The sequence below is a fragment of the Myotis myotis genome, unplaced genomic scaffold (genome assembly GCF_014108235.1).
Source record: "Myotis myotis isolate mMyoMyo1 unplaced genomic scaffold, mMyoMyo1.p scaffold_m19_p_8, whole genome shotgun sequence".
In the NCBI taxonomy this organism is placed as follows: Eukaryota; Metazoa; Chordata; class Mammalia; order Chiroptera; family Vespertilionidae; genus Myotis; species Myotis myotis.
Window position 1 is genome coordinate 57,858,367 of NW_023416390.1, and position 14,473 is coordinate 57,872,839.

The following is a 14,473-nucleotide window of genomic DNA, read 5'->3' on the forward strand; positions in this document are numbered from 1 at the left end:
TATTTAAAGAAAATAGTACCAGATGGCATTTCTATATTTGATGGATGATGGCTCCCTCACTAATGGTAGAAAAGAAAACACACTCACACACACAAAAACCCACATACCATCACAGATAGTGAGTCAGTTAATTTCTTAATTAACTCTATGCCTTAGAATGCAAATTTAGAATACAAAGTGCTAGATAAATAATGTATTCTATTTATGAGCTCCCTACCATAATCTCTGAGTACATAATGCCTGAGGTCCAGAAAATTTGGATGTAATTAGGAAAAAAGTCAAAAGCACTTCAGGCTTCTATTATTGCTTAATATGTATTAATATACTAGAAATGGTTGATTGCCTACTTAGAACTTGCCCATGGCTTTGTAATTTTTTTTTTTTTTTTACCTATTATACTTCTCAACTATCCAGGACTATGACAGAGATGATTATATATATATATATATATATATATATATATATATATATGTATATATATATAGAGAGAGAGAGAGAGAGAGAGAGAGAGAGAGAGAGAGAGAGTTTTATAATACTTTTTAAAAATTATTAAACAGGGCTGACAATAATTTATTTTACAGAAGTTCCTGAAAAACTATGTTAGAAAAAATAGACCTCTGGTAAAATCATTCTAAATGCTTTTGTCTACTGAATCGTTTGTAATGTAATTGAGATTTAAGTTAGATGATCAAGCATGTCATTGGGTTAGACCTCTCCACTGAAGCTATCGTCAGCATCACCCAGGAGACAGCTGGACATGCTGACTCAGCCTCGCCATAGACCTATGGAATCAGAAGCTGCGCTGTAACAAACTCCCTTGTGGAACTTTGGCAGTATGATGCTTGAGTATGCTCAAGGTTTTGTAAAGGAGTTAAACTTGAGCCACATTATCATTGACTACCTACAATGTTCTGCTGCTGGATTGTAAAGAGGTAACTAAAAAACTTGTTCCCAGCCCTGGCCAGTGTCCTCAGTGGTTAGAGCATCAGCCTGTACATTGAAGGATCTCAGGTTCGATTACAATCAAGGGCACCTACCTGGGTTTCAGGTTTGTTTCCTGAACCTAGTCGGGGCTTGTGTGGGAGGCTCTCTCTCCTTCCCCCCCCCCCCCCGACTCCTCCCTTCCCGTCACCTCCCCCTCCTCCGTTCTCCCTTCCACTCTCTCTGAAAAAGCAATGGAAAAAATATCCCCAGGTGAGGATTAAAAACAACAACAACAACAAAAAAAAATCCACACACACATCAAAAACGTGTCCCCAACCTAAAGACACATGATGTAGAGGGGTATTCCATTCCCCGAGTCCTAGAAGCCACCTATGAAACTATTTACTTTTAGGTGACCTCATTCCGGAGCATTTGGGGAGGGCTGACCTAGAGAACATCTTTTAGATGCTGGCTTATCAATGTATAACTTTAATAATTCATTGATATTCAGGGTCAAGCTTACCATTACTCCTCCTCCTTCCATGAAGCTCCCAACTCCTAATGCTTTCTGAAAAGGGAGACATGCTCCTGCCATTCATAGTCTTATTTTGCATTTCTCCCTTTTCTTTTTAAGACTTTCATATCTTGGGGGACTTAAAAGGGGTAGTATGAAAACTACCAAAGTACTGAAAGAAGAAAAAAGACCATTTTCAAGATATTCATTTCTACGACATCTAGCAGCATGAAAAGGGGAACTCAGGGCAGAAAGCAGCTATATATTGTGTTAAAGTCACAAACAAGGTGGGGGTAAGGATTTTGTTCTCCTCATATTCTGTATTTTCTTTTTCTCTTCTCTCTCTCTCCCTATCTCTACTTTTCTCTCCCTCTTTCTTCCTCCTTTGGCACAGGGTTAGAGAAGCAGAAGGTAAGATGTAATTTATTTGATTCATATTTATGGATTTCCCCACCACCATAAAACATAAAATTAGCAGTTTATGCACTAGTAATTCCTAATTTTTCAGAAAAACTCAATAATAATCATTATTACTAAAGAGAAAAAACATGCCCCGAAGGAACTGAAATGTAACAGAGAAAATCTAAAGGGGGGAAGGCTGGAGAATGTGTGGCGCAGGCCCTGACTTTGACCCTGGGCAGGAAGAAAATTATCCTGAAAAGAATACTCACTGGCTGTGACACCAAAAGGAATGGAGGCACTCCCAGTAAAAAAGTGGGCTTACTTTGGGGCTATTCCTGAGCAAAACGATGGTCTCCATATACTCAGTGCATTTAGGGGATTTGGCGGCTACCTCCTAGAGAGACCGTGGGAAATCTGAGAAGGCAGTCCTGACATTATTTCTGCCACTCCAACGTCCTACGTCAATGCTTACGACTTTGTACCCTGTTGAAACAGAATTGGGAAAAGCTCAGAGGACTTTGAGGGACTAGGGTGTCGCAGGGATGTTCTGGTAAGCATGAACCACCGGACCGCTGGGAAAACACCCCCTGATTTGTAGCATGGATGTAAATACTCCCACCGTGGCTGGTTTGAATTTACCAAAGCAGGTTCCCTGAAGGTGCAGTTGGTAAGAGTTGATCACAACCAGCTCCTGCAAGCTGGTGGCAGCTGGCTCCAGCACCCCGGGAGAGCCCAGGTCTCTGGAAACCAGAGGGTGTGAGCAAATGCCCCTTGTTGGAGAAAGCAGAATGGGGAACCGGATGCATAGTAAATTGCAGGCCTTGGGGAGAGCACACCGCTTCTTACTTTCCCCATACACTCGCTCTGTAAGCTTTTCTGGTAACTGATGCAAATCAATTCTAGCCTATCAGCCCAACTTTTGGCATTGTTAACTGACTAAACAACAACTTTAGAAACAGATGATGATAGCAATACAACCAACAAAACCTGGTGACTTCTATTTAAAATAATTGATTGCCAATAAATTCTTAAAAAAAATAGATTTGATCATTTACAAAAATATGCCGATCTCTCTGTAAGAACTTTTTCACTGCCTCTGTTGTCACAAACACATTGAAATCTTCAGATTGAGTTAGCTGCCAGTGCGGGTTTCCTGTCACATTTAGTGGGAAGTTGAATTTGTGGAAAAGAAGAGATACAAATATTTCGCTTACCAGTTCCGAGTGAAAGGCTGATGTGGATTTATGTAGCCATTTCAGCCCTTTGTTTCTGTTATCACAAGGGTGCAGCCTCAAGGCTCCTTGATCAGGGACGGGAGCCAAGCACCATTCTTCATGTTTAATAAGTCTTAACCAGGTGTAATTAAACTGTTGAAGCTGTGGAAGGAATGAGTAAGAGAAAGGTCACCTCAGGTGGAAAACACAAGTCAGGGCTTTGTCCAACATCTTTGCCAGCAAAGGTTAAGAATATAGGCACTCTGGTCCGATGTTTCGTATTTGAATCCGGGTACTACCACTTTCAACACTGATCGTAGTAGAAGCATAATATTAATCCCATCTAATCTAATTTTTCTCCATTTTCAGTTGGGTAGCAACTTCAACGTGTCTGTCTCAGAGGCTTGGGTAATGACTGTCAAGTGTTTCGCACACTTACGGAAGCAATCAAAAAGCGTTAGTTGCAACAATGCACCGTAGTCCAGTTAGTACATATCTGCAAGTAAATGTCGTTCCAGGAGCTCGGAATCCCAGACAACCTGGTGCTTGAAGTATTGGAACATCCAAACCACTGCAGGATTACAGCCTTGAGCCAGTGGGGCTCCAGGAGATCCAAGTCAGGGTCCTAAATTACCTTGTGGAAATGATTATGCTAGACAATTGGACCCCTAGAGGAAATGTTAAAAATCTTTCTTTGCTGATAACGTGGAGAACTGCTCTGGGAGAAGTCCAGTTTGGGGGAGTCACCAAAGTCTAAAATAAATACCAATTCAGGCAATGGAACCATGTTTTAAATTTTTATTTATTTTCTTCAGTTATTTACAACCTAATACGACCTGCCTGGTTAATAAACTGTAAGGCTCTGGGTCTGTGGAAAATTTTTAAACGTATTAGGAAAAAAAGGCTGTTGGTAAAATCTATCTAAATCAATGGTTCTCAACCTTCCTAATGCTGCGACCCTTTAATACAGTTCCTCATGTTGTGGTGACCCCCAATTTCATTGTTACAAATTGAACATAATTAAAGCATAGTGATTAATCACAAAAACAATATGTAATTATATATGTGTTTTCCAATGGTCTTAGGCGACCCCTGTGAAAGGGTCATTCGACCCCCAAAGGGGTCTCGACCCACAAGTTGAGAACCGCTGATTGAAATGCTTTTATCTAATGAATCATTGGTAATGTGATTGAGATTTCCTTTAGATGATCAAGTATGCCATTGGGGTAGACCTCTCTGCTGAAAGGTCTTACTCCCTGGCATATGCCACTCTGGACCATCATTAGGTCACCTAGCATTTAGTTGGAAATGCTGAGAATCAGTTCTGCCACGAACCTATTGAATCAGAATTCACATTTAACAAACTCCCCAGGTGATTTGTGTGTATATTAAAATTTGAGAATGGGGAATAAAAGGTGGTTCCATGGAAAGTAACCTCACTGAGTGATCTGATCACAAATTCCCAACAGGGCAGGTCATGGTGGGTGGTCATGCCCCAGGCATGTACATTCTTAGGTAAAAGGCTTACTTTGCCTTAAGCAAGCCCTGTCCATTGTTTCTGTGCATGTAGGTTAAGACATCTTTGAAATGTTCCCTTTTAAAGACCCCTCCAAGGGTGACCACCCTTTCAGACCTGTTTCAAAAATGTGTGCGAGCACATAATCTGGACTACTAACCTGTAATCCAGTCCCGGCCTTGCTTTTCCCCTCCTTCCTGTACTTCCTTACATACCTTCCTTAATCTCACATGCACAAAAGAAACTGCAAAACTGTTATTCTCTAGAGCCGTGGTAGGCAAACTTAGGCTCGTGAGCCACATGCGGCTCTTTGGCCCCTTGAGTGTGGCTCTTTCTAAGCCTTAGGAGTACCCTAATTAAGTTAACAACAATGTACCTACCTATATAGTTTAAGTTTAAAAAATTGGGCTCTCAAAAGAAATTTCAATCCTTGTACTGTTGATATTTGGCTCTGTTGACTAATGAGTTTGCCGACCACTGCAGAGCATTTGGGATCTTACTCCCTGGTATATGCCATCAGTTTGGCTCAAATAGACTAATTACATTTTTTTATAGGTTTGGATGTTTCTTATGTTCACAAGAAGCATAGACATAATATAAAGAAGCTATACAGCTATGAGGAGAAGCTAGATAGTACCTTGCAAAGGGACATCTCCACTGATTTAGAAGTTAACTAAAGAGACTTTTTAGGTAAGGTGAAAGATAGGGATTGGTGGGTCAATCCTACAATCCTAGGGTTTTATTTCTTTTAAGCTTTTTTTTTAAAAAAAAAAATTATAAATGCTGTAGTCACTGGCTTATATTGTCTCATTATTTCTGGCAAAAATAAGTTAATTTCCACCAAGTTTCTTTACTTTTTATTACTCAAACAAGCCACAGGAAGCAGACGCTGAAAAGGAGTAACAAGACCAAAAGGGAGATGGCATTTGTGGAAGGCAGGGGTTGCAGGATTCATACCTTTCCCTCCTAGTCTCCCCTCAAGAGACTCAATGGTTACGAGACCAGAACTTGGGTTTTCAGATAAAATACTGATGAGACTTGAAGGATTGCAGTATTTAATATTTTATTTTCATATAATTTGGACTAATATTGTTTTGTTTTACTATTTGTGAGTTGTTTCCTCTGAGAATTGTTAATACATACAAGTTATTTCTTTCCATTGATTTTTGACACTTTTCTCTTTCAACTGTCTCTTTTTCCTAATTAACAGTCTCCTTAGTCTCAGGTTATAATCCACAGCTGAATTATAGCTGCAGAGATGACAAAATGCCTTCTCTTTTAGTAGCAGCTTTGAATGAAGAGGTAGAGATGGAATGTACTTCAAAATAAAAGCAATATCTCTTAGTTGAATCAAAGTAGTGTGTTTTGGCACTGTCTATAAAGGGATAACAAACCTATGTTATCACAAAAAAGTAATTTCTCTACCTAAGAGTGGCGTACAATTTTAGGGGACTGAATTGTACTCATGAATTGATGTCCCTGTGAGTCCTATTTGGCACCCAAACCAGAAACTCTCCCCACAAAATAAGAATGGATGGGGAGCATGTGTTGGAGAGGAAGGTACCTCCAGCTCCCCTCCAGCGCTGCGGAGTCCCTGCTCGGTTCTCCCCAGGCCTTTCTCTCCCCTAACCACTGTGCTCTGAGTCCGTGGGAGTGTTGCTGCAGGGTCTTCCATTATGGATCATGGATTATGGGAGTTACATTATTTCCTTCAGATATAGAAGAATGGGGGCAGGGGATAGAATCAGAGAATCAAATTGCTCCCTGAGATTAATTATTTAAAAATATGCCCCGTCTTTTTCTTTATTACTTTACCTTTATACGTCCCGTGCTATTTTTCACTTTTTTTGGTCTGTTATAGCAGTGGACATTTGTGGAGCATTAAGTACTAGGTGTTGTTCTACATCCTTCATAGTTTTATCTAATTCGATTCTCACACTAGCTTTAGGGTAGGCACTATCATTACTGCCATCTACCTAAGGGTTAAGAAACATAGAAAATTAACACACTCTGCAAGTGATGGAGCCAGATCTGCGTTTCTCCTGGGTTGACTTCAGTACCCACATCTTATGATTATATAGGAATTAACTATTGTTTCTATAAGCAAAAACCAATTTCTCAAGTGAGTGGTGAATGTGTTATACCCCACACTTATCAACTACACCAGTACTGTGAACTGCACCTACTATGAAAGAGAAACCCCCAGCTCAGCATACCTTGCTGCTCCCGTCACAGTCTTCCAGAATGGCTGTGGTATTTTCAATGGAAATGCATTTACCCAAGGCCACGTTAATAAGCTAGGAAGCAAAATATAAAATATGTATGAAGAAACAAATATTTTAGAGTAGATCAAGACATTCAGAAAACACAGAATATAAAACTACAGGAAGGTTAAAAGACAGTTAAGTTAATAGCTCAGCAATATTTAGCACTATAAGATTTCAGTGGTTGCTATCTCTAAGAGACATAATGTAATCTTGCTAAAGTACAGCTTCAATCTGTCAATTGAGGCCTGTGATTTAGCCACCGAGCCAACAAACAGAAGCTTTCAATTAACCCTTGCCTGGAATGCTGAAAAAAAGAATGAGCAAAAGGTGGCAAGAAAAAGTAGTTATTTTTTTGGCTCAAGTTTGTCTGATGCATATATTAAAAGTCAATGCACACACTTGCAATTTAATCAAACCGACAGCTATGGGCTCTGTTGCCTGGCTGACCCCTCCAAGCTACTTGACTGCTCAGGCACTGAATCATAGATAGATAAATTGAGTCCTTCAAGAACAGCAGATTTCCAGCTGATTCCCTGTCAGAATCTTCCTAATGACTCCGGCAAGCTACAATTCATTACAGGAAAGTCACGAAAATTAATACAGAGCCAAGCTTAAAGGCACTTTCTGGCAGGCCCCCAGCTTTTTAATGGATTTGCAGGGTCAAATATAGAGGCAGCTTTCTATAAGTCACCATTTAACCCAGAAAAACGTTGATTCCCTTGCCCCCTTGACATCCTGGGCAGGGCTAACGAGGCAGTGGGTTAATAGTGCAATTTAGACTTCTCAGGTTTCGAGAAGAGCTGTGTAGAACCAAGTTTCTACTCTGGAGAGCCTGCTGAGCTGGGAGGGGGTGAGGTCTTAGTTGCCAGGGACACTATTAGTGCCCTTTCCTGTTCCATGTGCCTAACACAGAGCTCTAACTCCGGGGCGATGATGCAGGCTGCGTAGCTCACAGAACTGCCAGCGTTCAGAACACGATGCTCAGTGAGTTGGTCCTTACTTTTCCACACACAACTTAGCTGGCAAGAAAGTAAGGGGTGCCTTCAGGGACCAGAAAATGCAGAACAACAACAACTAAACTAAACTAAAAGCAAGTGGGAAAACTGCAAATACTATAAGAAAGGGATCAAAATTTTACAGACAGGAGAAAAACTTGGGCATGGATTAGCCAGAGAGGTGGGGCTGCAGTCCTCCACATAATGATGCAAAAGTAGAGAAAGGCCCTCCGTGGAATGGTGTCTTGGGAAAAACAACCTACCCTTTAGCAGAGGGACGCCACAAGGAAGTGAGATTCTGCCAGATCTAAAACCTTACAGTGACCTTCATTTGGATTTGAGACACGAATTTACACTTGTAGTGAATATAAACCCTGACAGACCCTTGAGGCACCGAAACAACATAAAAGTAGTAGCAGGTTGGTTACTTTGGGGATGGCTGGAGTGCAAAAGTAATTCTAGAAGGACGGGAACTCTGTCAGGAATCCTCAAAGAAAGCTCTGTTCACAATTTAAAATGGCAAATATGGGTGAAGACCACCTATCATTAGTAAGTGGGAGCAGTCAGAACTCACAGAAGGAGTCAACCATCATGAACTTCAGAGAAGAGAGTTAACAGAGACGAATGAAGGTAGAATAATCCTGGAGATTAAAGAAAGGAAATGGCGCCTCAACTCTTCTCTGGATTTTTAACAGAGATAAATATAAACTCCTCTGCTTGTGGATTATTTAGACAATATTTTATCATCAAAGGGGTGTGGGAATCTCTGGCTTCAATACAGTTGAACAGGTGGTCTTACCCCGGAACCTTTCAGAACTTCCAGTGGGTTAATGTTCAGCTTGCTGCTCTAAGAGGGAATGTAGTGTGTTGTTTGCCAAATGTATTTGACCATGGATCCTTAGTTTTGGCAGCACAGCTAATAACATTGCCCAGAACAGTGTTTGGGAACCCCAGGTTCAATAGATTTCTTTGTATTTATTTTGTACAATTCCTTCTTCCAAGAACTGAAAGGCATTAGAAGGAAAAAGAGCAATCTTTTCTATCCTTACCTCGCTGTCCCCCCCCCCCCCCGCCCCCACCTACTTCCACACACTTCATCTGAAGATCTGTTTCCTTTCTCTCTTTATCAGCGATCCCTAGAGAAATTTACTGGAGAAATCGCTTTTCTTCATAACAAAATAACGTTCTAGTTCATCTCACTCTGCATTGCCTGAAGAAAGGTCCTAATTTTTTTTTTTTTTTTTTGGTTTTTAATGGTAATAATGCTCCCTACTGGTTGCTTCAGAAGGAAGCAAATGACACCTTTATTAAAATTTGTCTAAGGAAGGCAACACATTTTGAGAGAAATAATTTGTTTAAATCATTTAAAAATATTTTTTTTTGCATTTTGATATATAATAACTCAGGCATCTGCCAAAGGCTGTTTCATTAAGAGAACTCTTCAAAAATTTCATGGGAATGCAAACAACTTAGTCGCACAGAGGAGGCAAAAGACAGTTTTTTAGTTCCCTCTGGTGGTTAAAGCTCAGTAATGCTCTTGCTGAGATTTGTGTGCTTGGACAGGAAAAAATGACTATGGTGAGGATTTCTTTTCTTTTCCTGTTCAAGAGATAAAATTTAAAAATATAAATTTATTTTACAGACATATCATTTGAATAGCGTGTAAGTCCAGGGTATTCTTCCTACCGAGTTGCCTAAGATGAAACACCAGATTGAACTACCTGAAGAAGCACGATTCTATTTTGACCTATAAGTATGGCAATTTCATAATACATTATGGTACATACAAACAGATCATGTGTACCCAGTTGAATTTCATAACAACAGAACAAAACTTCAGACTACTTTCCTCTCTTTCACGATCTTCCAGGATATCCTTATACCACCAGGGAGAATAGTTTTACTAAGTCCTTGTCATCAGGAGATTTGCTACGCCAAGAATGGCTGGTTTGCACAATCCCCTTTCAAAGGTAAACTGAAAAAAGTTGGCTTAAAAAAGCAGACTTACTGATGTTCAAGTCTGAGAACTTCTGGCATGAAGAAAAAGGAAATTCAAAGAAAATAAAACAACACTGGCAGTAAAACTTAAATGAGAAATAAAACAATAAAAGAAATTAAAAAATATGCATAACTAGGGATGAGTTCCAGGTCAACGCTTGACTAACCATCTCACAACCCATCCTATGGTAAATGTCCTTACGGCTGACCATCCTCTTCAAGTCCAGCCTCACTCCTAGAATAGGTTGAAATGGCTTTTGTCTAGTTTCTCCTCTTCCTTGATTTTTTTCCTTCGCTTTGTACTCTATCCCACCTATCTAACTTGGTTTCTTCCCCTTTGGTACATTACCTTGTGCCTTGGAGTTTTCTCTGTTATCGTCTGACAATTTGTTATTTTCAACACGTCTTTGAAATCTATAAAATACTAATTGGATCATGCCATCCCATTGTTTAACCCTACTCAATAACTTATCATTACAAGGTAAGGGAGGAAAGAAGGAAGGAAGGATCTTTACTCTGCCTACAAGGTCCTATGTGATCTGACTCCTGCCTCCCTCTTCAACTTCATCTGGTGCCATTCTTCCCTCCTTCACACCCTGACAACAACATTCATCTCCTTCCCAGTTCTTGAACCCTCGGATGGTCATCAGTCTCAGAGCTTTCACACAAGGGCATCCTTTGTGCTTGGCTGACCCTTGGCCTTTCAGACCTCGCCCTCAACATCTCCTCAGGTGAGCACTCTGACTTAGAAGGATTCTTCACTGCTGGCCGGCCCCCCAGATGAGAGCTATCATATTTATTCACTCTTTACTTGCTTATTTTTATAATTTCCTTTTCTCTTCTCAACTCCAAGCTCCACAAAGAAGAAGTCAGTCTACTTAATTTATCACCTGATAATTCAGTTTTAAAATACTGCCTGGTTTATTGATACTCAATAGATATTTGTTGAATTAATCAGTGAACACAGCTGCCTGGAAGCCTTCCTCAAGTTTACCTTTTATTGCATCCTCAACCCTGCTTTGTCTCATCTGCACTCATACTTGGTATTTATCAACAATGTAATAATTAATTCATTCTTCCCCACACATTTTCCAAAGTATGTTGGCATTTTATTTTTATGGAGTCAGATTTCAAACTGCTGCTTGAACTTACCACACCACCAGCTCTCACAATGGGAGCTTTCAAGTCGGGAAATACATTCTCCAAGTACCATTTGAAACTCTTGCATTTTAATTTCTTTCGAAGTTCCCGTTGTTGGGTGAGGTTTCCGACGTCTAGCCCTTGGTCTATGAGGTGATTCCCGTGGCCATAGAACAGCTCCTTGTACTCGTCAAGCCAGACCTCCGCCACCCGCACCAAGTTCCGCTCCACTGTCTTCATCCGGTCTTTGGGGAAGGAATATGGGTTGTCGTTTCTGAATATGTGGCCCACTCTGGAACAGGGAATGATCTCAATTTCGCCACCGCACATCCACACCTGGAACAGTTTAATGATAAGCATCAATTATCAAATCCTTGTCCACAAATTATGGGCAATTAATGATGACACGAAACCACCTGACTATTCCCCTCCCCCGCCCTGTTTGAAGTAGTACTCTCAACTTCCAAAATCTTCTTCAATAGAAAATTAAACTCAATGGGTTTATTTAGTTTTGTATATTACTGTGAACCATGTTAGAATTAGTAAAATATATATTTCCCCTTCCTTCCCTTGCAATGTAAATTCCTATTTCCCTAAGAAATCCTCACAGAATCTCAGTATGTAAAATGAGTTCCTGCTTTAGTCGAATCAGGGAAAGGAGCATATATTTTCTTTTTTTAAAAAACAAAAAACAAAAAACACACAACATGAAAACCATTCTCCTTGATCAGGAGCTCAAATAATACCACTTTTACTACATGTCACCCCACTGCATAGGAGAGCCATTGCTTTTTGGATGCTGTCCTCTATGGCTGTTGTCACAGCTTCAGATATTAATCAATGACTTTATAAATACCCAGAGTCCTCTGATATGTCCCCAGTTGCTGGACTATGGCCTGTCCCCAGCCTGCCCCTATGGTCACTTCCTGTCATGTGTGTTCTCCAAGATGACCCATAGCTAAATTATTTCATTACTTCCAATATATTAGAAAAATGTTACAAGAGAGTTATTTTATATTAAGTATGAATCCTACAGTGTTTACACGGGATGACAGACAATTATTTTACCCATATTCTGATGCAGAAGCAGTGCTGTGAAATATTAGGGAACTCTAATAAATTTTATGAGTGCTATTGATTCTTCCAAATTCAATCTTGGATATGAAAACATTAATCCAGAGGCCCTAAAATTTCTGTGAAGTCCCCCCCCCCCACTCCACCCTGAGGCAGTCACATATCTGATTGTATTAGTACAATGAGACCATTTAAAACTCGTAATTGTAAATAGAATTTGAGAAACACTGGTAATACCTTGAATGACAGCTCCATATTTTCTCCACCCCAAACATCAAGCCCAGGGTCATATGTTCCAAGTTCATAAAAGTAGTTTTTATCAATAGAGAACAATCCACCTGCCATGACAGGGCACCTACAACGAGAAAAGGTTGTTTTTTTACACTTGCATTTCATGGGAGCTCAGTTGTTAGCTTAGGTTGTGATGGACTTAGGAGGCTTTTCAGAATAGCTGCCCAAGTGTGGGGAGGTCTTGGAATAGAGTCACAAACAACACTTAAGTGGCAACTTCCCTGGTTCCTGGTGACAGAGCTTAATTAGAGTCAGTGAAGGTGGGGCCTGGAACTAGGATGAACTGTATCCCAAATGTCCTTCCTAGACTATTCAGATACATTCTCTCCCCAATATTATGCCGAGTTTAATCTGAACTCTACTACTCCATTGATCTTCAACATGAGAGTCTAATAAAGGCCAAGAGGTTCTTCAGGTGCAGGATCAGAGCAAGAGTGTTAAGTTCAGGCAGATCTGGGTTTCAACCCCAATTTCTGCTTTTACTGTGTATGTATCCCTGGGAAAATTACTTCACTATTTATTTTTTTTTTATTTTATTTATTTTATTTTTTTTACTTCACTATTTTTTAAAAATATATTTTTATTGATTTCAGAGAGAAAGGGAGAGGGAATAACTAATCAGCTGCCTCCTGCATGCTCCCTACTGGGGATTGAGCTGGTAACCTTGGGCATATGCCCTTGACCAGAATTGAACCCGGGACTCTTCAGTCTGCAGGCCAATGCTCTGTCCACTGAGCCAAACCAGCTAGGGCTACTTCACTCTTTTAAGTCCTAATTTTCTCATCTCTATAATGGGAATATTGCCCTCTGTCTCCTAGGGTTAAAGAGTGGGTTAAAAGCAGAGTGCTTGATAAATAACAGTACTCCTACTCCAATGGCTACGGGCATCAATCCTAAAGCAGCATACCAGGCAAGGGATGAGTGCATAGTCTGGGCTTGGGATTTCTCTTGGAACTTGCTGGCTTGAGTCTACATAAGAACTCTCTCTGACAGGGAAAGCTCGGGGCTCCCACACCACAGCCTGGGACTGGCTGCCTACTTGCCCTGCAGGGCTGGACTCTGGGGCAAGTGTTAGGAAGCCTCCACTTTGGCTCCCGGTATAAGTTGTGCTCTTCAATCCAGCTTCTCCAGCAATAAAGCTCCAATTTTAATTCATATCCATCTTCTGCATCTATTTATTAATTCATTCACAGAAATTGGCAGCTCTCCCATGAAGGGTAAGACTAGATTCAAAAAGAAAATCCTAACAGTAGCTATTATTATTATTATAATGATACTTCTATTACTATTATTTACTCTCTTAATTTTCACTCATCTTGATTTCAATATTATGTGTGTTTATATAGCATATATGCAATATATTCAACTAGCTTGATGATTCTTGAGTTGTAAATCCCAGAAAACAGAAATCGTATGAGTGAATTCCTCTGCATTCAGGGCTGACTAGGGTTCAGTGGACCATTTGAAAAATGAGCTTTGGTAGTGGGAAACTATTTTCTCAGGAAAATTTTGTTTACTCTTGACTATTGGTTATAACTATAATTCTTGATGTCCTATTGAATGACGGGATATACTTGTTTTGTGAAATTGCTTCCTATGCCTTAAAAAGACACATGAGCCCTGGCTGGTGTGTCTCAGTTGGTTGAGCATCATCCCATGAATTAGGAGGTCACAGTTCAATTCCCAGTCAGGGCACATGCCCTGATTGTGGACTTGATCCCCAGTAGGGGATGTGCAAGGGGCAGCTGACAATGGTTCTTTCTCATCAATGTGCGTCTCTCTCTCTCCCTCTCCACTCCTTCCTCTCTCTAAAAACAAACAAACTAAAAATAAAAAAAAACATATTTTTAAAAAGACACATGACTACTTTCTAAAATTAAATTTCACACACTTACCTTATTACATCAGTTTCTTTAATTCTGTTTTTTGCAACGACGTCTGGAGGAATTGTTCTCCAACCAAAGTTCATGGGCCACACAAAGATGCCTCTTTGAAAGTTGTCCACTGTCATGTAACTAGTTCAGGGAAAAACCAAAAGTGCTACCTGAGATCATACATGTATACTTAACCGACCCAATGCCATGTTTTGTTTAATGAATAAAACAAGTGCTTAAGCAGATGACTTTAGATTATTACAA

The 14,473-nt window shown here is 40.1% G+C and overlaps 1 protein-coding gene across 1 annotated transcript in view; it reads right to left on the minus strand.

The window, feature by feature from the left end:
• GALNT5 (polypeptide N-acetylgalactosaminyltransferase 5) overlaps nucleotides 1-14,473 on the minus strand; it is a 44,668-nt gene that overhangs the window by 977 nt on the left and 29,218 nt on the right. The window contains exons 5-9 of the mRNA XM_036320326.1: nucleotides 14,231-14,350; nucleotides 12,282-12,399; nucleotides 10,983-11,306; nucleotides 6,787-6,867; nucleotides 3,055-3,216 (exon numbers count right to left, since the gene is read on the minus strand). Of these exons, the coding sequence (XP_036176219.1) occupies nucleotides 3,055-3,216; nucleotides 6,787-6,867; nucleotides 10,983-11,306; nucleotides 12,282-12,399; nucleotides 14,231-14,350 (805 nt within the window). The remainder of the gene's footprint in view (nucleotides 1-3,054; nucleotides 3,217-6,786; nucleotides 6,868-10,982; nucleotides 11,307-12,281; nucleotides 12,400-14,230; nucleotides 14,351-14,473) is intronic.